Raw genomic sequence first — 24,304 nt, 5'->3', positions numbered from 1 at the left:
GGAAGCAGAGACATCTCAACAGCCTGTGCAATAAAACGCATTTCATGTAGGCAGGAAAAAATTGGGCACAAGGCCAAAGAAAGAGAGCTTATGTCAAGTAAATTGAAATGTGGTCAAACGAGCAGTAAAAAAAACCTAAGAAGGTGGAGTTGTACTTGGAGAGAGGATTCAAATTGAAGGGCTCTGATAGTTGAAAGCATTGGAAAGCAGTGGTTAGGTTTCTGGTAAATAAGGTGTGTGCTTCATGGTGTCTAAGCAAAGAAATAAGAGAGACAAGGTCAGGAAGGATTTAAACACAAGGATAAGGATATTAAGTAAATCAGATTCAGAATACTGTCAGTGATTACTGCCAGTTGTAGATGCTACACTTCTGAGTCCTGCTGTTCGTAAACACAAAATACTCTGCAGATGCTGGGGTCAAAGCAACACTCGCAACATGCTGGAGGAACTCAGCAGGTCAGGCAGCATCCGTGGAAACGATCAGTCAACGTTTTGGGCCGGAACCCTTTGTCAGGATTGAAGAGGGAAGGGGCAGAGGCTCTATAAAGAAGGCGGGGGGAGGGTGGGAAGGAGAAGGCCGGTAGGTTCCAGGTGAAAAACAGGTAAGGGGAAAGATCAAGGGGTGGGGGAGGGGAAGCAGGGAGGGGGATAGGCAGGAAAGGTGAAGAAGGAATAGGGGAAAACACAATGGGTAGTAGAAGGAGGAGGAACCATGAGGGAAGTGATAGGCAGCTGGGAGAGGGGGCAGAGTGAAATAGGGATAGAGGGAGGGAGGGGGAGGGAATTACCGGAAGTTGGAGAATTCAATGTTCATACCAAGGGGTTGGAGACTACCTGGATGGTATATGAGGTGTTGCTCCTCCAACCTGAGTTTAGCCTCATCCTGGCAGTAGAGGAGGCCATGTTGAAGGTGCCAACTGCTTCATTTTCACTATGGATGTCCAATCCTTATACACCTCCATTCCCCATCAAGAAGGCCTCAAAGCCCTCCACTACTTTCTGGACAATAGACCTCACCAGTTCCCCACCACCACTACCCTCCTCCGGTTGGCGGAACTGGTACTCACACTTAATAACTTCTCTTTTGGCTCTTCCCACTTTCTTCAGACTAAGGGTGTAGCTATGGGAACTTGCATGGGCCCCAGCTATGCCTGCCTCTTCGTTGGTTATGTGGAACAGTCTGTGCTCCAAACCTATTCTGGTACTGCTCCCCAACTTTTCCTTCGGTACATTGACGACTACATTGGTGCTGCTTCCTGCACCCATGCTGAGCTCGTCAATTTCATCGACTTTACTTCAAGCTTCCATCCAGCCCTCAAATTCACTTGGTCCATCTCGGACACTTCTCTCCCCTTTCTCGATCTCTCGGTCTCCATCTCTGGAGACAGACTGTCCACTGACATCTTCTACAAGCCCACTGACTCTCATAACTACCTCAACTATACCTCTTCCCATCCCACCACATGCAAAAATGCCATTCCCTATTCCCAGTTCCTCCGTCTCCGCCGCATCTGCTCCTAGGATGAGGCTTTCCGTTCCAGGACATCTTAAGTGTCCTCTTTCTTTAAGGATCGTGGTTTCCCTTCTGCCATCATCATGATGCCCTCACCTGCATCTCCTCCATTTCCCTCACTTCGACCTTCACTCCATCCTCCCGCCACCACAACAAGGACGGAGTTCCCCTTGTCCTCACCTACCACCCCACCAGCCTCCAGATCCAGTACATTATCCTCCGCAACTTCTGTCACCTTCAATAGGACCCCACCACTAAGCACATTTTCCCTCTCTACCCCTCTCCGCTTTCCACAGAGATCGGTCCCTCCGCGACTCCCTTATCCACACGTGCCTCCCCACAGATCTCCCACCCGGCACTTATCCCTGTAAGCATAAGTGCTACACCTGTCCTTACACCTCCTCTCTTGCCACCATTCAGGGCCCCAAACAGTCCTTCCAGGTGAGGCAACACTTCACTTATAAGTCTGTTGGGGTCATCTATTGCATCCGGTGCTCCCGGTGCGGCCTCCTCTACATCAGTGAAACCCGACGCAGATTGGGGGACTGCTTCGTTGAACACCTCCAGTCCGTCCGCCACAACAGACAGGTTCTCCCGGTAGCCACCCACTTCAACTCTGCTTCCCATTCCCATTCAGATATGTCCATACATGGCCTCCTCTACTGCCATGATGAGGCTAAACTCAGGTTGGAGGAGCAACACCTCATATACCGTTTAGGTAGTCTCCAGCCCCTTGGTATGAACATAGAATTCTCCAACTTCTGGTAATTCCCTCCCCCTCCCTTCCCCTATCCCTATTTCACTCTGCCCCCTCCCCCAGTTGCCTATCACTTCCCTCATGGTTCCGCCTCCTTCTACTACCCATTGTGTTTTCCCCTATTCCTTTTTCACCTTTCCTGCCTATCCCCTCCCTGCTTCCCCTCCCTCGCCCCTTTATCTTTCCCCTTACTGGTTTTTCACCTGGAACCTACCAGCCTTCTCATTCCCACCCTCCCCCCACCTTCTTTATAGGGCCTCTGCCCCTTCCCTCTTCAGTCCTAACGAAGGGTTCCGGCCCGAAATGTCGACCGATCTTTTCCACGGATGCTGCTCGACCTGCTGAGTTCCTCCAGTGTGTTGTGCGTGTTGCATTGTCCTGCTGTTGTTTGGTTTCCTGGGTACCAGCACTGTGCATTACTTGAGGTTGATACCGTCAGCATGCAGAAACATATGTTATCATGGTATAACTGTAATACTGTTAGAATGGGGAGATGTTAATAGGAATGGTGAGTTTGAGTACAGACAGGAAATTAAGAACCTGGTGACATGGTGCGAAGACAATAACCTATCCCTCAACGTCAGCAAGACAAAGGAATTGGTTGTTGACTTCAGAAGGAGTAGTGGACTGCATGACCCAATTTACATCGGTGGTATGCAAGTGGAACAGGTCAAAAGCTTTAAGTTCCTCGGGGTCAATATCACAAATGACCTGGCGACGATAAAGTATAAAGTATTAGGGTGTAGAAATGGTTACTAATTACTGTTAGCATGGCTACTACAAATAAGGTGTGAAGCTTTTACTGTTAGGCTGTGAAGGTTGTCATTGACTGTGTGCAGAGTGATTACTGTCAGGGTGTAAGGAGGTTACTGTTCATGTGAGGAGTGGTTACTGTCAGGGTGAGGATGTAAAGGTGGTAACTGGCAGTGTGTGACAATGTAACTGTCAGGCACTGAGAAATGGTTACTGTCAGGGTGTGAGGGCTGGTTACTGATAGGGTGTGAGAATATTACTGTCAGGGTGTGAGAGGTGGTTACTTTCAGGGAGTAAGAAATGGATACTGTCAGGGAGAAAGAGGTGGTTACTGTCAGGGAGAAAGAGATAGATACTGTCAGGATTTGAGGATGATACTGTCAAGGTGTGAGGGGTGGTTAGTGTCAGAGTGAAGATAATTTACTGTCAGTGTGTTGGGATTTTACTGTCTGAATTGGGGTATGGAGATCATTTCTGTCAGTCAGTGGGATATTACTATCTGGATGTAGTGATATTACTATTAATGTCCAGGTATTACACCTTTAAGCCATGACGTTGTTGACTTCATGGGCACAGTTTGTTGTTCTGGAAACTGTGTAAGGGATTATCCTTGAGTTTATTTATCTTCTGTTGCCTTACAAGTCCCTGACTTTGCTGTATTTGTAAGTTAACATTTCTAAAGAAACCTTACACTAATGTTGAAGAGCATGACATAAATTTAGTAACTCCTTCACGTTAAAGAAGCCCAACACAGCAATTAGCTTTGTCTTATTACTCTTACTGTCAGTAAAAGCTGCTGAACTGAATTTAACCTGATTATCTTTCTTCTGCTGACGGGCTTCTTGCAGTGAGCACAGTGGAAGAGGGTGAGTACATCCAACGGCATGCTTAGCTGTTAAGTTTCATTTGCAGTTTTTAACCTTAAAGCCACAACTCACTGGTGTGTCCTTTTTGTGTCTTTTAGAAGATGACATAGCAATTGATGAGAAATTTGTTGAAACAGGTAATTTTACAATGCTTCTTTCGTATTCCTTTCAGTTGAATTTTTCCATGCTCCCTTCAAAGTGTTTGGAGTCTAGCCAAGTCCGCAGCTGAAGAGCAATATTTGCCACCCATGTTCCAATTATGCCCTTGAGCACTGGAGGACAGGGTTCAGATTGATAGGTACTAGTCTCGGGGAGGATGGTTCTTTTACAGAGCCTGAGCCAGTGTAATACAAGACTGGGTGAGTCAGTCTGTGAAGATGGATAGGGTGAGTTAAAGGGCAAGGTGACAGCTGAATAAGTGGGACTGAGTGACAAAGTGAGAAGGTGTGGAGCGATAGTCAGCTGTGAAAAAGAAGACACCCCATTTCCCTTTTCTGAGTACTGAGTGAATAAGAGCAGTGGTTTGGACTCCATTCTTCTAGATTTAATTTAAACTCTTGTTTAACACCACTCAGTTTTACCTGAAATGAACCTTGACCTTTCCAAATTAAGATAAACTGTCCTCTTAACTCTTCTCATGATCATGTTCTCATCCCCATTTCTTTTAAATGTCTTATTAATCATCAGATACTCCATCATCTGATCTTTCTTAACCTCTCTCTGTATAGTTATTTGTCTGACACCTCACCCCTTCTCTTCACCTTGCTTTAAAAATTGAAAACTCTGCACTCTTCCCCCAGTTCCAAGGAAAGGTCACTCACCCATATTTGACTGGTTTCTCTTTCCACAGATGCTGTTTGACTGGCTGAGTTCTTCCAGTATTTCTGTTTTTGTTTCATCTTTACCAATCTTTTAAATTCTGTGGAATAGGACAAGATGTGGTGAGCCTGGTCGATGAGGGATCCACTGCTCACAGATATATTTTGAGAATGTGAGATGGTGGCAGTTCTGTATTTTAGAAATAATGCCACAAATATCACGCAACATCACACAACCGATCCAAAATGAAAATTCCAGCTCCAAGTGCTACTCAGGAGCTTGATGGTGAAATGCGGAAAGACAAATGGGTCTTTTGTGGACCCACTTTTATGGAAGAATCAATGATTAAGGCCGAGGGTTTGGTGGATTTGTAATGTTTTTGGGTGACCTGCAATTCTATTAGAAATATTGACCCGGATTTTCAGCCTACCAGTATCAAAATATCTGCTGCTATGGAGATTGATTTCCATAAAGCCTCCATGAAGATATGCTAATATTCTCTTCCTTACTTCATAGATGAAGAAACCTTTGAATCAGGTAGGCAATTCCTATGTGTTTAATTGCAATGTTAATGTTCCTGTATCCTGCAACTTGAATGCCTAAAATTTCTCTTGATTCAGAATGCTTGAGATGCGACATTTTCAGTTCAAAAACAATGTCGAGCTTCCCTTCCCCTCCCCACAATTACCCCACTTCACTGCGTCCACCCTCCTCCAGTTTTACTGGCTGAGATTTCAATCCTCTGCATCACAAGATGTAGGAACTTAAAACTTTTCTGGAATAAGAGACTGTTGTCCATTCTTGAATATAGAAAAGTGACATCCCCTGCAGCCTTCCCCATACTCTCAGAACATGCCAAGACCTTTCTGAGTGTGCCCTAATTAGCAAGAAGTAGGAATGCTGCCATGCAGAGATTCCTGCCAATGATGAGGCATTTTAGAAGCGGGTGAATGCTGACCAGCCTATCCCAGGAAACGGGAGTAAGTAAAATGAAAAGTAAGATGTAAAGAGTGCTTGCATTCAAGTAGAACCATTCACAAATTATTACTTCCATAGCATTTCATTCCTCTTTTCCAAGGAGTAAAGCACTTCTCTAATTTTTCCACATATGTTCTTTTTCTCTTTGAAACTGAGGAGGCTGAAATTGGGTCTCTATTTAAAATCATGAATGGTGTAGAATAGATAAAGCAGAATGCTTTAGTTGAAGAAGAGTTGTCAGGTAGGGAAAACACAATAGGAGTGCCAAAGTAACTAAAATAGAAAAATATTTTACACAGGGAATGATTAGGGTTTAGAATTCATTTCTGGCATAGTAGTGGAGACAGAATCCATTGTAGTGATTAAAAGGGAGCTGGCAAGTACAACTGATTGGAAAGAAATTTTAGGGCTATGGTAAAGGGCAAGGGAATGAGATTAGCCAGATTGTTTTTACATAGAGTAGGTATAGACTTGACGGGTTGAATGGCCTCTTTTTGACTGTAACCATTCTGTGATTCTTTGACAGCACCCGTGGGTGTCTGCAGACTTTGCTTGATTCCTTTTGGTTTCTTCTGTGTGTCAAAATTAAACTTGATGCAGTTAATTATAGAAGTGAGAGCTACACGGCTAACTTCAAATTTCAAAAATGCTGCTCTGCTTATACTGTTGAATATTGTCCAATTCTAATGAAAGCCTCAGGCAACTGTGGATAAACAATTCAATAAGAACTAACTTGAAAAGGAGGTAGGTTTAGACTAAGATCTCAAAGCTCTCTACCACTGATTAGATGTATTTTACACTAATTGATTATGATTGACTATGGTTAGTTAACAACTATATTTTAACTCTGCACGTGATGTAGATATTGCTGTATTACTTCCTTGAGCTGAATGGTAATTTCAGAGGGCTTGACTATCAAGGGAGGAGAGCAGTTCTCTTACCTTGGCCAGGCAAACTGCTTAACGTTAGGAAGTTGGGAATTCATGTTCGTATTTCTAAAATAAATGTTTTCAATCTGAAACCTTAATTCAAAAATACAAGAATCATGACTATTTCAGTCAACCACATCAGACTGTCAGCTCAAAACTGACAGCTTATTTCCATTGCCTTCTTTATTATTCAATGTAATTTGATTAATTCATCAAAGAATAAAACTGACAGTGAAATGTTTGTATCTTGAGAAGTATATATAAATAGTTGTAATAGGAAAACTGTACTATAAGTTGTTCATATATAAAAGTACTAGAAACTAGAAAGTGAACGAAAATCGGAAAGAAGCAAAATACTGTATAGTCGAAAGCAGTCTCATCTGCTTTAATCAAACTCAAATGAAATTAGAATCTGTTGCACACGTTATATGTTGAACAATATTTAATGTGCATTATTTAAATCATGAGGCCATGATTAATGCTGAGAACTTTCTGTACAATTACCTAATGGGCAAATGATAGATGAAAAATATATTTAAGAAATTTATTCTTTTTCCTAATTCCCTCCGCTTGTTTGCTTTCTGAAGAGGAACTCAGAGAAGGTAAATCTTCAAAACTCTATGGCTTTAATCTTGTCCATCTTTCTACCCCCAATGATCTGTGTTAGCACTTTTCATTTAAAGTCTTCATCCTTACTTTCCAATTGTCCCATAGCTGTACCACCCTAATCTTCTCCTCTCCATTTCAACTTGTTCCTCCCTTCTGAACTTGCCTTCACTCCAGCACCGGCAGCAAGCCTTTAGCCATCTGAGTCCCACTTTCTGGAATGACATCCTCTGAAAGGCTTCACTCATCACTTTGATAATGCCTCCTTTTTAGCTTAGTATTTGCTTTCCTATGTCTTGTGTAAAGCTTGGGTGAATTTTAAATTATAAATTGGGTCAATGTGTTTTTTTTGTCAGAACAGAATCCTGAGGACTTTGGGCAAAGTAATGTTTCATTGTGTTTTTTTAACATCCACCTCCAGTTGTTATTTCACTGCACTTCTGAACTAGAGGTGCCTCGAGCAAAGTTGTCCCAGTACAGTTACAACATCAGCATCATCTACTCAACAATGTGGAACTTTCTCCAAGTATGTTCTGTTATCAAACAGCAGGACAAACACAATAAGCCTACTTCCAATCATCAAAAAAGTGACAGAAACTGCCTCTGACAATGCTCCCTAGTTGCACTTGCTACTAATAACCAACTGGGTTTTGCAAGAAGCATTTTGGATCATTACAGCCTTGGTCCAAACATAGACCAAAGAGTTGAATTCCAGAAGTGTAGCAATAGAGATTACACTTGACATTTAGTCAAGTGGAAGAAGGAAACAAAAATCAGACAGGGTTCTTAAGAATTATAAGGTAGCCAGGAAGAAGCTTAAGAAGGAACTTAGGAGAGCTAGAAGGGGGCATGAGAAGGCCTTGGTGAGTAGAATTAACAAAAACCCCAAGGCATTCTGCACATATGTGAAGAAAAGGATGACTGGAGCGAGGGTAGGACCACTCAGAGATAGTGAGAAATGTAGAGGCAGAGAAGGCCTGGGAGGTGCTTAATAAATACTTTGGTTCAGTATTCACCAAGGAGAGAGATTTTATTGAATGTGACTTAGCACAGAAGAGGTAAATGTGTTGGAGCATGTTGAAGTTAGGAAATAGGGAGTGTTACAGCTTTTGAAGAACATAGATAAGCCCAGAGGCTGGACGGGATATATCACAGGCCACTACAGGAAGCAAGCAGAGGAATTGCTAGGGCATTGACACTGACCTTTGCGTCCTCCGTGGCCACAAGGGTGGTATTGGAGAACTGCAGAATGGCAAATGTTGTTCTGTTATTCAAGAAAGGTAATAGGGATAATCCTGGGAATTATGGGCCAGTAAGTCTTATTTTAATGAGAGGCAAACTATTAGAGAGGATTCATAAGGACAAGATTTGTGAGCTTTTGGAGAATCATTGTCTTATAATGATCTGCTCCAATTTGCCTACCGTCACAACAGTTCAACAGCAGATGCCAGTTCATTGCCTCTTCCCTCAGCTCTGGAACACCCGTTCAGTGAAGATGTATATGTCAGGGTGCTCTTCATTGGCTACAGCTCAGCATCCAACACTATTATCCCCCTCAAAACCATCACTAAACTCCAATACTGGGCCCCGGTACCTCCTTGTGCAAATGGATCCTCGATTTGCTCACCGGCAGTTGGTATGGATTGGCAGCAACATCTCTTTCCACACTAACTATCAACACAGATGTACCACAGGGCTTGGTGTGCTTAGCCCCTGCACTACTCACTTTATATCTATAATTGTGTGGCTAAGTACAGCTTCAATGCTACATATATTTAAGTTTGCTGATGACACCACTGTTGTTGGCCGAATTAAAGGTGATGACAAATCGGTATATAGGAGAGAGATTGAAAATATGTTTGAGTGGTGCCACAACAACCACTCAGTCAAAGTGGGCAAAACCAGAAGCTGATTATCAGATACAAGAGGAAGAAGTCAGAGATCCATGAGCCAGAACTCCTTTAGGGAACAGAAGTGGAAAGGGTCAATAGATTTAAATTCTTTAATATTAACGTATCATAGGACCTGCCCTAGGATTAGCATGTAAATGCAATTGTAAAGAAGGCATGGCGTGCCTCTGCTTTCTTTGAAGTTTGCATAGATTTGGATGTCACCAAAAACTTTGACAGACACAGTGGAGGGTATCGTAACTGGCCTGGTATGAAAGTACCCATGCTCAGGAATAGAAAAGCCTACAGAAATTGGTGGATACATCCCAGTCCATCACAAGCAAAACCATCCCCACCATTGAGCACATTTACATGGAACACTACCACAAGAAAAGGGCATCCATCATCAAAGACCACCATTATCTACATGTAGCTCCCTGGTAGTCTCGGCTCGCTCAACTTGCTTTCGTTTAGGGGGAGCAGCCTTCAGCCCCACCAAACTGGGTAATCAAGTTTGTGTGGATGCTGTGATGTACCCCACCTCGCCAAATAACAGACAATACACTATTAAATGATTAAACGATTACACTTTATAGATATTACTGGAACTATGTAATTAATAGAGATAAAATATAAAAGGAAAGTAAAAGGCATCAAAACTATCAAAGTTCAACCTCTTCATGCACAGTTGGAGCTCTAGTAACGGGGTCCTCTTTCCACCTTTCGATCCCCTCTGACCTCCTCGACCCACCGCCTGGGACCAACCACGGTGGTCGACCAGACGCTCCACAGGAGTCTGTCTTCGTCTCCTCTCCTCGCCGAAGACCCTGGGCCTCGGACTCCCGCTCGGGGTCCGTCCCGTTGGCTGGCTTACAGCATTGTGTCTCCTCTCTCTGTCCCCCCTTCATCTTCTCCCCCAAAACCCTGCAAAACAATAGCTTACAGATACGCAAGAAAGAATAACATCTATCCCAATTGGTTCGTTCTCTCTCTTATCAATAATATAACCCAAACAAGCAGAGAGAGAGAGAGAACTCTTTCCATCGCAGTCACTATTACAGAAAAGCCATTTTAATTATAACATAACAAAGAAGCCATTTTGATTAGCCTACGCAGTAATATAAATGAAGAAACCCTGTACATACATAAAGGTCGCTTCCCACTATTACACAGGAGGTACAGAAGCCTTAGGTCCCACACCACCAGGTTCAGGAACAGTTACCTTACAATCATCAGGCTCCTGAACTGGCATGGTTAACTTCAATTACAACTACTCTGCACTGATTCAACAACCTACAGACCCACTTCAAGGAATCTTTACAACTTATGTTCTCAGCATTTTTTTTTTTTGATTTGCACAGTTTGTCTTTTGCACATTGGCTGTCTGTCAGTCTTGGTCCGTTTATGTATAGTTTTTCATAAATTCTATAGTATTTCTTTTCTTGTCCTGTGAATTCCTGCAAGAAAATGAATCTCAAGGTAGTATATGGTAACATATGTGTACCTTGATATTAAATTTACTTTGAACTTTATTAGGATTAGTCAGCATGGTGATGTGAGGGGCAAGTCGTTCCTCACAAGCTTAATTAAGTTTTTCAAGGAGGTAACAAAACAAGTTGATGAAGGAAGGCAGTGGATGTGGTGTATATGGATTTTAGTAAGGTGCTTGACAAAGTTCCCCACGGTAAGCTCATCGAGAAAGTCATGAGGATGGGATCCATGGAAACCTGGCTGTGTGGATTTGGAATTGACTTGCCCACTAAATGCAGAGGGTTATTGTAGATAGAGTATACTTTGTCTGGAGGTCAGTGACCTGTAGTGTTCTACAGGGACCTGTTCAGGGACTCCTGCTCTTTGTGATTTTTATAAATGTCAGGTGAGGAAGTGGAAGAGTGGGTTAGTAAGCTTGCAAATGGTACGAAGGCTGAAGAGATTGTGGTAGTGTAGAAGGTTGTCGCAGTGTGATAAAGACAGGATGCAGAGTTGGGTGATGAGGTGACAGAGGGAGTTCAGTCCAGAAAAGTGTGAAGCGGTACACTTTGGAAGATTGAACTTGAAGGCAGAGTACAAAGTTAATAGCAGAATGGCAGAACAGACATTTCTTGGGGTCCAGATCCATAGATCTCTCAAAGCTTCTGTGCAAGTTGATAGAGTGGTTAAGAAGACATATGATGTGATGGCCTTCATTAGTCAGAAGATTGAGTTCAGGAGCCACAAGGTAATGTTGCAACTCTGTAAAACCCTGGTTAGGCCATACTTGGAGTATTGCGTTCATTTCTAGTCATCTCATTATAGGAAGGATGTGGAAGCTTTAGAGAGAGTATGGAGTAGATTTTCCAGGGTGCTGCCTTGATCAGAGAGCATGTCTTACGAGGAAAGGTTGTGCAAGCTATGGTTTTTCTTTTTGGAGTGATGGAGGATGAGAGGCAACTTGATAGAGGTGTATAAGGTTACGAGATGCACCGACGGAGTGGACATCAGGTATATTTTCCCAGGTTTGCAGTGGCCAATGCCAGGGAACATGTGTTTAAGGTGAGTGGAGGAAAGTTTAGGGGAGATGTCAAAGTAGGTTTTTTACACACAGTGTTGGGTCAATGCACTGCCAGGGATGGTGGTAGAAGCTGATAAAGTAGGGACATCTAAAAGACTCTTAGATAGGCACACAGATATAAGAAACATCGAGGGTTATAGGGTGTGTAGAAGGGAAGGGTTAAATTGTGGTGTAGATTAACATAGTTTGGCACAACATCATGGGCTGAGCGGTCTGCACTGTGCTGTTCTATGTTCAGCGACCCACCCATCCTTGCCAAATCTTATTAGCGGCTGAGTTGTTATGGTTTACGTGATTCAAAATCTAATACAAAAGATTTACAAACTGAGTTAACAAGTGTTCTGTTTTGTTTCCTGGTGTTATCACCTGATGCACAGAGGATGCTGAGTTCAATGGATATAAACAAGGATTGTACATTGGTATGACACATCTCTGCTGCTTGCAGTTTCGAATATATTTTTCATTGTGCATCCCAACCCCTAGTTCCCTTCGTTTGCTGCTGTAAAACTCCCTCCTTGGCAGGGGAACTAGGCTTATGCCCAACCATTATCGTTTCACTCCAGAACTGTCTTCAGCAATCAAGAGGTTCACCTCAAGGTCTCTTCCTACCATTTCCAACACAAGCAATCCAAAATACTGCCAGGAACAGAGATCAAAAGTGTACGAGATATGGCTCAGTCAGTAGCATCTTAATTCCAAATTGAAAGTCAAAAGATTTAAAAACCACTCCGGACTTGACCTCAATATCTATACTATAATGCAGTACTGAAGAAGCACTGCAATGTCAAAGATGCCTTTTCTTGGATGACATGTTAAACCATGTAGACCTCCTCAGGTCTCATACGTTGAAGAAGCTAAATTGATCCTGGTGTGCTTGCCAGCATTTATCCCTCAAACAGACCACTTGGATGTGATTGCACTGCTGACTATGAAGGCTTGCTATACATAAATATGTTTAAACTGTACTTCATTGAATGTAAAGCACTTTGGTACATCATGAAAAACAAGAAATAAATGTGGGTTCTTCCACCAAAATCCCCTATCTATACCAAGACAAAGGACCTGTTCCCTCTATCTCACTCAATTTCCATTTAAAAACAAAGTTTCAGGCACTGAAGAACCAGTTGCCTTGTCTTGCCCAGGATGGAGATTTGTGGCACAAAGAGAATGGATTTGCATTTCAAATCTTAAGTGTTTTTCTGAAGTTTCTTGCCCCTCCTGCATATTTACCAGTTGTCCCCTCAACCTCTCTCCAGCAGGATTCAGGAAGAGCATGCGACTCTGCCGCAGGAAATCGAAGAGCAGCCAACTGCAATGCTCTGCGTGCTCCCCAAGCAACTGCTATATTAGCACGGTGTCACCCTATGAGGAGGTGGTGAGATACCAGCGAGGCCCCACCGACAAGCACAGGTTGATTGTCCTTGTGGGTGAGTAACAAATGAAACCCCCTGGTTTCCTTGGCTGCGTAAGTCTAGGGAAGACAACCTCCGGCCCCGCCAAACTCCTGCGAGTGAGGTGCTCTCACACCCCAAACCCCAGTTTGTGTGGATGCTGTGTCATTTGCTACCCTGTTACAAATTAGTGCCATGAAATGACAGACAGTACACTGCATACGATTAAAAGATTATCTTTATAATTCTTAATTTGACGAAAGGGTTAGTAAAGAAAAGAACAAAACAAAGGGTCCATTTTAATTTAACAGTCTAACATGCACAAGTTGGAGCTCACAGTTTCTCCATAGTCACTGATCCTCAATCAATCTCACCCCTGGCTTCGTCGAATCACAGTCCCGCTCCAGGTCAAATTCTACGACCTCTTCTCTCCTGTGTCTTCCCTCTTCATCTCCTCTCGCCAGAGAAACCTCCCCTTAAGTCGACCATCCTAATTGGATGGTACACATCTCTTCTCATCTCTTACCTTTAGCAATAACCCAAACAAGCTGAAAACAGAACAGACTGCTAATTACAGAACTGCCAAAATGAAATACACACAGCATAGCAGTAAAAATCTGAACCAGGGCATTACACAAACAACTTAGATTAGGATCTTCCCAGTGAATCCCTTTGTGAACTCACTTTGTAAGGGGAATCTTCTCCCCATGAAGGTCCTGTAACCACAGAACTGTACAGCACAGGTACAGGCCTTTCGGCCCACAATGTCTGTGCCGTCAGTATTGCAAAGTTCAACTACACAGTTTTTCCCTTCAAAAATAGACTTTATTCTTGACTTAAAGATACATAAAAAGGAAGAAACAGTGCAAAATGCTTTTACATTTGTGGTTGTTAACAATCAGTGGTGTAAACTTTAAGGAAAAATACAAATAAACAGAGTTCTGTTGCTTCTCATGTGGCGCACTGAGGTGATGCCCTTTCATTGCTCAAGGAGTTTCCCCACCCAACTCTGCCCTTCTATATGGGGTGATGGAAGAAATCTATACGGTAGTCCTTCCCCACAGAGCTTTAGCACTGGCTACACTGAGCTTCAGCATGTACTCCCAACAGCCTGGACTGTACCAGTCTGCAGTATTCCTTTATAGACATCTTGATGCACTGGAAGATCCTTCACAGAGCGCTTGATATCTGTCTTGATGTGTGTGTGCTTGGGACAGCCTGAAATCAGAGTCCCCTTTTATGCAACTGCTGGAGATGGACTGGGACACAAACCTTTGCATCCGTCTGCAAACCTTCTTAGCAAATCCAGAGTTTGCAAAGAAGTGGGTATCAGTCACTTCTCTACTACAGCTGTCCCGAGGACAGCATGCATTGGTGATGATACGTTGTGTATAGAGGAAGGTTGAGACTGGGAGGGCCCTTCTCACTGCCAACAAAGTGAGATCTTGGTGTTTGCTGGTCAGATCTGGTAATAAGATATTCTGCCATATGGTTTGGTCCATTTGCTCAGGGGAAAGAACTAATAGAATTGATAGTGTACCTGTCCCACAGTGTCTGTGTTACATTCCATACTGACCACTGCCTGATCGACTTGTGATGAAAGGTGTTTCATTGGAAGAACTCTTCTAGAATGGACAGATAGTGCAGCAAAACCCAGCTGACTGGAATGTTTCATGGTAACGGGAACAGACCAGGGACAGGTAGAACCTCAGTGTGTAGTGACAGTTCGTACCCACCTACTTTAGATCCATATATGCCTGATGCAGCCACACACAAGGGTGATGAACAGGAAGAGGGCAACCTTTGGTACACTTTTGCCCTCATTCTCAGAAGATTTGTGCATCATGACCTATTAGACTTGTTTCACCTTCGACCTCAAGATAAACTGGAAGACATCCCAGTAGATTACCAAGACAGAGAAGTGGGGGCAGGCCATGTACAGCAGTCTTGAGCATATCGCACCTGATAACCAAATTCTGCCAAGTTATTGTCAGACAGTGTCATTTCCACAGATGCAGGTCTTAGACCTTTCCAATCAGCTCCTGCCAATTCTTCAAACCAAACCCCCGGCACCATCTGTGAAGGGGATGTTGGAACGGGCGGGCCAGTTGCCAAAGAACATTGTCTCACTCTTCCTGTGGTTTACATCTCAAACTAGTTCCACTCCTTGCTAGCTAGAATGAAAATGTATTGAAACATGAAGGTAATGGAGGAATTGAGGAAGGTGGTATGCTGGTACAATTGTGTATTGCCAAGCTTACACTTGTGAAACCGGCTCCTAGACAAGCGAAGCTGTCGCTATGGGATCAATGAAAGCTGAACCATGGGAAGGCAGACTCTCTGTGCTAACCATGGAGGAAGGAGTTTTGCCAGTTTTTGCAACTCTTCTGCCTAAACAAAGATCAAATGTTCTCCCACAGCCTGGTTCCAAGTTTTAGAATCTAACTAAAAGTGTTAGCCAGCCGGTGAGAATAACCTGTGATAAGTAAGATTCAGAGGGAAACTTTGTTTCTTAACTCTCCAGGACCCTCAGGTGTGGGAGTGAATGAACTCAGAAGAGCACTGATTGAGACCAAGCCACATCTGTTCCAGAGTCCAGTACCACGTAAGTTTGATACTTTATGGGTAAGCAGATGCTGAGGTACGTCACTCTGCATAAGATCAGCTTCCACTCTGAAAATCCCTGCTGTTACTTATCCAGTTTACAAGTGGAGCATGATATTGATGAAGGGTTGGGGCCAAGCGTGAACATTATAAATAACACAGTGATCACAAATCTAGTCATTTCACCTGATTTTCAACTACAAAATTTAATGGACACCTTTCTCTAAGACAGATTTCAGATTTCAAAAGGCGATATGTAGCCAAATAGTAACACCAGCAATATTCCCTGAAGGACAAACTCCCAGAGGGAATGAGATCTCAGTGGAAGGGTAGTGTCCTGTAAGAGAGGAAAGAGTGCCTACAAGGAAGTAGAATGCAAAAGGGGAGAAGGGAGAGCAGAGGTAGAATGTGGTGTTAACCTGTTGAGTTCTGGAGGAAACACAAGAGATTCTGCAAATCCTGAATAACACACACAAGGTGCTGGAGGCTCTCAGCAGGTCAGGCAACATCTATGACAATGAATAAACATACAATTTTTCAGGCTGAGACCCTTCATCAGGACTGGAAAGGAAGGGGAAAGGAGCCAGAACCAGTCCATACCAGCCTGTGTTTCTTGAATGTTGTTGTGGGGGTCCCATTCATCCCGATTACTCTCCCCTCTCTATTTCGGTAGATACCACCAGGTCACCAATCAGCTATGAGGAAGATGGTCGGGAATATCACTTTGTTTCCAGGGAAACGTTCGAAGCCATGGCACTGAGTCACAGGTGGGTAGATATATCAGCTGTTTGAGTCAGAAGGGGATAAATACAACAGCTTTGTTTAAGCAATACCTCAGCAGTTCTATTGGGTAATGAAGAGCCAGCAGGACGAGATCTGGTCTGCGTGAGGTAATAAGGCTTCTGGAAGTGGTTCTCTTTCTGAACTACCCAAGATGATCAGTCATTGACTGTGAGGAGTGGCGTTGGCTAGACTGCTCATTCATTGCATCTAAAAGCAATAGAATGTCACTGACATGTGAGAGCCTCAGCTCAGTCTCCTGTCAAAAAATTTGCTTGAAGCATGGAGCAGAAAAACCAAGAGGAGAGGGATTTGGTGGAGCTTTGATACACTGAAAACACAGCAAAGGTGGATAGGCGTGATGTGTGGTTTATGGCAGAGTAATTGTCTTTTGTAACGGTGCTTCCAGATTTAAGGGCTCAATCAAGTTTGCCTTCAGGTCTCCAATCAAGGCTGATGTGCACCAGGCTGTAAATCAATATCTAATTCTGGTCACCATTTGCAGTGGGAAGGAATGGAGACATTTCCTATAGTGTGTGTTGGCTTGTAGGTCACACCATAGTGATGGACTGAAGAACTAGCAGGGAAATTGTTTTAAAGGAGTAGCGAGAGAGAGATGAAGAATCCACCTGTCACTTTCCATGCTGCACAAGAACACAGATGATCTGTAAGTCTGGTCAGCCGCAGTCCAAGGAAAACCACATCATATTTCATAGTTTTTGAAATCGTTAACAGAAGTACCCACTGAGTCAATAACTGTGTGAGGTCTTTTAAAACTCGGATCTTAGCTTCAAAGTAGAAATGTAGGCAACTCCTCCACGGCTGTTGCTTTCTTTGCCTCTGCCTCTGCTTCCTTCAGATAAAGCTTCTATGGCTCCTTCATCTGTCGTAAATGATCTGCCTCAATGTCTCATTTTGAAGTAATTTGGTTCCATTGACTTGTAAGTTCAAGTCGAGAGGATTATGGCCAAACCACAGAGGTTATTATAGATGACTGAGCTATTAATACCAAAATTTTGATTGTGAGAGCCATGTTTCTTGACAGCTAACATGATTGCCTCATCCTGAACAAATATGCATTGCCAGAAATGACCTGAGAGATGGTCCTCAGAAACAAGAAATACTCTCTGTTCTCCATGGTTCTTACATTAGCTGCCTCTCCAACCATAGAAGATGTGCAAAGATACTGAACCACTTAAGTATCAGGTTAGCAATGAGAAATGCAATCGGCCTGCGTAAGTGATGCTTTATAAGTACATCCAGTAGCTGCCCAGCCTTGCAAACTGCAGAGGTGTCAGACCAAGAGAAGCAAGCAGATCTGGAGCGTGACCACCAAGAGGTGGGCCCTGAACACCTACAGAAGTAAAAGGACAAGCGAAGATACCAGACTGACATTTTTCCCAACATTAGTAACCTCATCTCCCAGCGGAGACGAGAGGGCAAGCATCCTCTGAATAAATGGACTCCTTGAAAGTGTGTAAAATCATAATTTTACATGCAAATCAAAGACCATCCAATATTACCACGGACTTAATAAACTAATAACAATCTAGGAGGGCCTCAAAGGGTCACCCATCTGAAATTTAATATTGTTTCTCTTCCAAGGGATGTGGCCAGATTTTTCCAGATTTTCTGTTTTCATTTTAGATTTCTGTTTTTTTAATTTTTAATCATCGTGCTAATTAACCAATGCAAGGTACACAAAAGGGAAAAAAAAGTCCAGTTGTTTCCAACAACTGGATGTGATTGCTGCAGTGTCTTGATTTCTTGCACAAGCAATCACTTTTGACCAAAGCTTGATCAGCTTTTCCTGCCACTTTTGTTCCTGCACTCAGAGCAGAGCTCCAAATGACTGGGGGAGGAGGTTCCGGTGGGGGGGGGGGGTGCTGCGGCGGGGGGTTGTGCTGGTGGTGAGAGAGCATGAGCTGCTGTCATTCTGTTTGTGAAGTACAGTACCTCCTTCTGACCACAGGTTTCTGGAGCACGGAGAATACAAAGGCCATCTTTATGGCACCAGCAGGGAGGCTGTACGCTTGATTCTGGATTCAGGGTTAATTTGCGTAATAGACCTCGAACCACAGGTAAGTGTTTACCTACCAAAAGAAAGGAATGCTCTTCCTGGTCTGCTCTTCACAGTATGGTCAAATCTTGCCATAAATGCCTCCAGTTTCAAAGGCTACATGGTAGCTCATGTCCATTTAATAATAGTTTGACAGTGAAATGCCCTATATTAGCCAACACCATATTCAACAACCTCCAATCTTAATGGTTATGATAGGTGGCCTCATTTTTGTCACCAAAGTCCTATCTCAATCTTTTCATTTATTCTCCTGTAACCATTTAAATCAGAATCTTTTACTTTGTAAAGACTCAATCAACACACAAACAGGCCACGCTATTGACGGTACAGTGGTGCAGCTCACGTACCTACAGCCTCACATCCAGCAGTCTGAGTTCAACCCTGAGCCCCGGTGCTGTCTGTGTTGAGTTTGCACATTCTCCCGGTAACCAAATGGGTTTCCTCCAGGAGCTCCGGTTTCCCGCAAAGATGTGAAGGTTGCTAGATGAAGTATCTCTAGTGTGTGGATGATCGGTTGACCTGGGGGGAAGTTTGTAAGAACGTAGGATTAGTGTAAATAGACAGTTGATGTGGACTTGATGGGCTGTAGATCCTTTTTCTTCAAGCTTACTTAGCTTCTTCAATTGGACCCCTCTCACTATTCTGCATCACGTCTAACTCTTCTTCAACTTACCAATCAGCTCAGAGATACGATGGATTCATTCTGGCACGTGAGGGGGCTACTCAACCCATTAGCTTCAGATCCTTGCAGGGAAGTCCTGCTTCCTTTCTTAATAGTCATGTAAATTATTTTATCTTAAGTGCTTTTTCAAAGATCCTGACTGACTTGACTTCCACCACTCTACCAAGAAAGTGAGTGTTGGGATCTAGCTATACACATACTCGACGATTCAGGAATAGCTTCGTCCCTCTGCCATCTGATTTCTGAATGGACATTGAACCCATAAACACTATCTTAGTACTTTTTTCTCTCTTTTTGCACTATTATTTAATTTAATGTGTGTGTGTATATATGTAATAATCTACAGTTTTTATGTTTTGCAATATATTGCTGCCACATAACAATAAATTTCATGACATATGCCATGATATTAAACCTGATTCCAAATAATTGTATGACTGGATGAAAAAATACTTCTGTTTATGTGAATAGCAGTTTTGAAGTACTTGAATTTGTATATCTCAGTCTAAGACTTAACTCTGTTTAACTAATAATCATATTATTATAAGCTACTGACACCCAGCCAACACACTTTTCGTCCCTCTTCCCTCCGGGAGAAGGCTCAGGAGCTTGAAGACTCATACAGCCAGATTTGGGAACAGCTTCTTTCCAACTGTGATAAGACCGCTGAACGGATCCTGACCCGGATCTGGGCCGTGCCCTCCAAATATCCCGACTTGCCTCTCAGTTTTTTTGCACTACCTTACTTTCCATTTTTCTATTTTCTATTCATGATTTATAATTTAGATTTTTATATTTACTAATTTCTACTATTTTTAATATTTAATATTTGTAATCCAGGGAGCGGTAAGTGCAGAATCAAATATCACTGTGATGATTGTATGTTCTAGTATCAATTGTTTGGCGACAATAAAGTATAAAGTATAAGTAAAAGTATACCGAAAGCTGTGCAAACTCATCAACTTTGTATGCATTTGCATTATTGGAATTAACTTCCCTCAAATGAATCCATTTGTTGTATGAAAGAATGTAAACTACTCTTTATATGTAGAGAAGTTCTGGAGTACCTCGAATTGTTCATCTCATTAGGGGAGAAGGACATTCACCGAGATACCAGCTGCTGAATTGTCTTGCTGAGTTCACTGTTTGGGGGCATGAAGGCTGGTTGAGTAAAATTCTCTACTGGACGAGTCAGAAGCTATACTTGGTGAAAGGGGTGTCAATGTAAGTTGAACTGGGTATGCTACAGTGAAACAGGCACAAAAGGCAGATGCTAGAATCTGGAGCAGAACATAAAACACTGGAGGAACTCAGCAGGTCAGGTAGCATCTATGGAGGGAAATGGACATTCGCCATTTCAGGTCAAGACTCTTTGGCTAGACCAAAAGCTAGAGGGGAGATAGTCAGTATAAAAAGCTGGAGGGAAGAGGTAGAGCAACAGTTGGCTGGTGATAGATGGATCCAAGTGAGGGGAGGTAATAGACAAATGGCGGAGGGGAGAATAAGAATGGCACTAGGAGCCACTAACAGCACAGGAAGTGAGTACAAAATCACAGGACAGATAAGTGTTATTGGTAAACACAAGAGATTCTGCAGATGCTGGAAATCCAGAGTAACGCACACAAAATGAGTCAGGCAGCATCTATAGAAAGGAATAAAGAATCGCCGTTCCAGTCTGATATGAAGGGTCTTAGCCAGGATCATTGACTCATTATTCAGTTCCATACATGCTGCCTGACTTGCTGAGTCCTCCAGCATTTTGTGTGTGCGTGTTAAATGTTACTGGTACAGTGTAGATTCACCAGTGCAGATTTACAGTATCCTGTCAAATGCCTTCATGTTTTTTTGCACAGAGAATTCCAGAGGCACGAACAAAGGAGCTAAAGCCCTTCATCATATTCATCAAACCTCCAAGCATTAGGCGTCTCCAGCAGACTCGTGCACATAGCAGTATTATCACCGAGTATTGTGTCAACAGGTCTTTCAAGGTGAGTTAGCCCTAAGTACTTACCAATGCTATAAATAACCTCTTCCGTGTCATAATTCCAGCTCATTGGCACTTAATTATTACCTAGGATAAGGAAGTTCAGGGTTTTCAATGTATTTACAGGAATTTTGAACAAAGTTACAAAAAAGGAATCAAAAATATTAATCCAATCACAAACTAGAGAAAATCTGCAGAATCTGAAAATCCAAGCAACACACACAAAATGCTGGAGGTACTCATCAGGCCAGGCAGCATCTATGGAGAAAGAGTATAGTCAACGCCTCGGCCCAAAATGTTGACTGTACTCTTTTCCATAGATGCTGCCTGGTCTGATGAGTACCTCCAGCATTTTGTGTGTGTTGCTCAAAAATATTAAGTAGGGCTTACTACTAAATTCAACAGGACTCAATGGAAGAGAGTTCTGGGTTTCCCAAATATGAAACATTAGTTCCCATCATCTATAACCCCACTCTACGCACTCTTTGGTTGCCTATTTATGTTACAGTCCTGCTCCCATCTCAGCACACTTTTCCCCATCACTGTCTCTCTGTGACATTTCTGTCTCCCCCAAAATCATTCTCTCTTTCTGTGCATCATTCGCTGATTCTTATTTTTGTGAACAGGAGGAAGATTTACAGGAGATGCAGGACGTATCTGAGAAGATACTGAACTACTTTGGGCATTTGTTTGACTCTGTGATTGTGAATGATGAGCTTGACGACACTCGCTTGCAACTACTTTCTGTTGTCAAAGAGGCACAGGCTGGTTCACACTGGGTGCCTGCAGCTTGGCTAAACTCAGACTCGGGCTCTTAATTCCTGTATCATGGGGCGTCAGAGACGGGTAACTTGCTTAGTGCGACCTAGACTTGATATCCAACATATGCTGTTTGATGAGATAGTGTAATATGCGCACTACATGTAAACCTGAGCTGTACCTTACCCGGAACCACATAATATCTCTGTGTGGATGAGACTTGCTCTGCATCTAACCCATGCTTTTGTAGGATTGTTTGATTGATATTTACCCTGCATGAAATTAATGCTGGACCTAGCTGGGAATATTTGGTGGGCTAGTCTAGATAAGCTTTTCTCTGTATCTAACTTGTGCTTTTCTGAGCTTGGTTGTTATTGATACCTGCAGGTCAAATGGAAATCTTACAGAGCTGGGCAATTTTGTTCCAATGAGTGGCAAATTTGCTTCAGAAAAGTTATGTACAAAATCTAGGCATAGCACTCTTTTATGCTGTGAGCTATGTATACTGGGTGAGGAGTAGCACGTAGATATGCATAAATATTTCATGATGAATAATAAAGGTAATAAGCTCTTCTCAAGCTTCCAGCCGGGTACTGGTATCGATTTTAACTGACATTTTGATGACAAGCTCTGCCATCTTCATCAGGGACGATGCCTAGGGCATGTCTAGTCCAGTGGTATATGTACTCCCATCATCCATCCCTCGATTGGTTAGTCCTCATCCAATCAGGTTTCTGCTGTGGCACCTTCCTTACAATCAAATTCCAGTTCTTACTTTGAGTGAGACCTTCATTTTTATTAAAATCCTTTTTCTCTAGTTTTATTTCAGTGGCTTCCTTCACCAGGTGGTCCCAAAAGCCACTGGCACGGCTCAGTAGTTTTGTGCTATCAAAGTCAATCCTGTGGCCTTTGCGAATACAATGTTCTGCTACCGCTGATCTCTCTGGGTAACCCAAATGGATACACTTGCTGTGCTCATTGTGGGTTTCCACCATGCGTCCCGTCTGGCCAATATACGCTGCTCTGCATTCACAGAGAATCCTATAAGCTCCAGCCGTCCTGAGACCCAGGTCATCTTTGACCTGCATAAGCTGTGATTTGAGCTTGTAAACAAGGTGGGACAGCAGAAACCAGATTGGATGAGGACTAACCAATCAGGAGGGACACATGACAGGAGGTATAAATACCACCAGATGAGAGATCATCCCTGATGCAGATGGCAAAGTTTGTCATCGAAACATCAATTAAAATCGATACCTGTACATGGCTGGAAGCCTGGGAGGAATTTATTTATCATATATACTAAGAGAGCACTAGATTCTTTTTCAATCAAAGTAACGATTGTTGGGTTTCACTTTGTTAGTTGTCTGTTTCATTTGATATGAACTATAGAATTTAGTTCTTCATACATGCTCTAATTTTTCCAAATTCAAGTTCAATCTATTTTCCAGCTTCCTCCTCTCCTGTTCTAAAGCTGCCAATTCTTGCCTGAACTGATGAAATGGGAAAGATGGGAGCTAGGTTAAGACATTAAACAAAATAATTGCTTCAGCAATGCTCCTGATATTGGATGTAGCAGCAAAACTAATCCAAAATCTAGACAAAACAATTGCTACTAGCCTGCAGCGGCCACAGGGTTGTTATTCTTGCACAATGCACCCTCGGCTCCAATGAAATGATTGTTCCAAGGAGTCAAATCCTTTATTCCAATCACTTATTAGCAATTAGTGAACATACAATCTTGAAGCGCTATTGAGTGGCCAGCAAAGATATGACCTCAGCCAGTCCCGAGCCACAGTCTGCCATGAAATAAGCAAGAAAACATTTTCATTGCTTTCACCATGCCCCTACTCATGTGACTAGTCACCATACTAAACTTGCAACACCGAATACATGGCTCCTATATTGCATTCAATTGGTGAATTCAATCAGTTGGTGCTTCTCGGGGAGGTGGGGGGGGGGGGGGAAGTGTTGTGCATTTAAAATCAAGTTACTGTGGAGCTGAAGTGATCCCATACTTCTGGCTGCCTCAGGAAACTTGTCTCCTCATACTTAAACTGGATTTTCATTCAGCATACTGTAGTTCAAAGTAAATTCATTATCAAAGTATGTATTTGGTAATATATTGTACCTTAAGATTTAATTTCTTCCATGCATTTACAGCAAAAAGAATTAAAATAGAATTTTACAAAGAAACTACACATAGACAATTTATACTGACAAAAAATTAAGTACAAAAGAAGAGAAACTGTGCAAATAAAAATAATACTGAGAACATGAGTTGTAAAGAGTCCCATAAGATTTTCCTTTCAACATAAAATTATACGGTGATGTTCAACTCCCAAAATATGCAAAGTATGTCT

The 24,304-nt window shown here is 42.7% G+C and overlaps 1 protein-coding gene across 1 annotated transcript in view; it reads left to right on the top strand.

Annotated features, from left to right (window-relative positions):
- Nucleotides 1–22,000, top strand: part of LOC140198725 (MAGUK p55 subfamily member 4-like) — a 50,207-nt gene extending 28,207 nt beyond the window's left edge. Inside the window, exons 10-20 of the mRNA XM_072259740.1 lie at nucleotides 3,872–3,889; nucleotides 3,988–4,026; nucleotides 5,225–5,245; nucleotides 7,203–7,217; nucleotides 12,039–12,080; nucleotides 12,918–13,088; nucleotides 15,577–15,657; nucleotides 16,330–16,423; nucleotides 18,409–18,517; nucleotides 21,052–21,186; nucleotides 21,809–22,000. Of these exons, the coding sequence (XP_072115841.1) occupies nucleotides 3,872–3,889; nucleotides 3,988–4,026; nucleotides 5,225–5,245; nucleotides 7,203–7,217; nucleotides 12,039–12,080; nucleotides 12,918–13,088; nucleotides 15,577–15,657; nucleotides 16,330–16,423; nucleotides 18,409–18,517; nucleotides 21,052–21,186; nucleotides 21,809–22,000 (917 nt within the window). The remainder of the gene's footprint in view (nucleotides 1–3,871; nucleotides 3,890–3,987; nucleotides 4,027–5,224; nucleotides 5,246–7,202; nucleotides 7,218–12,038; nucleotides 12,081–12,917; nucleotides 13,089–15,576; nucleotides 15,658–16,329; nucleotides 16,424–18,408; nucleotides 18,518–21,051; nucleotides 21,187–21,808) is intronic.
- Nucleotides 22,001–24,304: the final 2,304 nt, after the last annotated feature.

The sequence above is a fragment of the Mobula birostris genome, chromosome 6, assembly GCF_030028105.1.
Source record: "Mobula birostris isolate sMobBir1 chromosome 6, sMobBir1.hap1, whole genome shotgun sequence".
NCBI lineage: Eukaryota > Metazoa > Chordata > Chondrichthyes > Myliobatiformes > Myliobatidae > Mobula > Mobula birostris.
The sequence above is the reverse complement of the archived record's forward strand: the minus strand, read 5'-3'. Positions and strand labels throughout refer to the sequence as shown.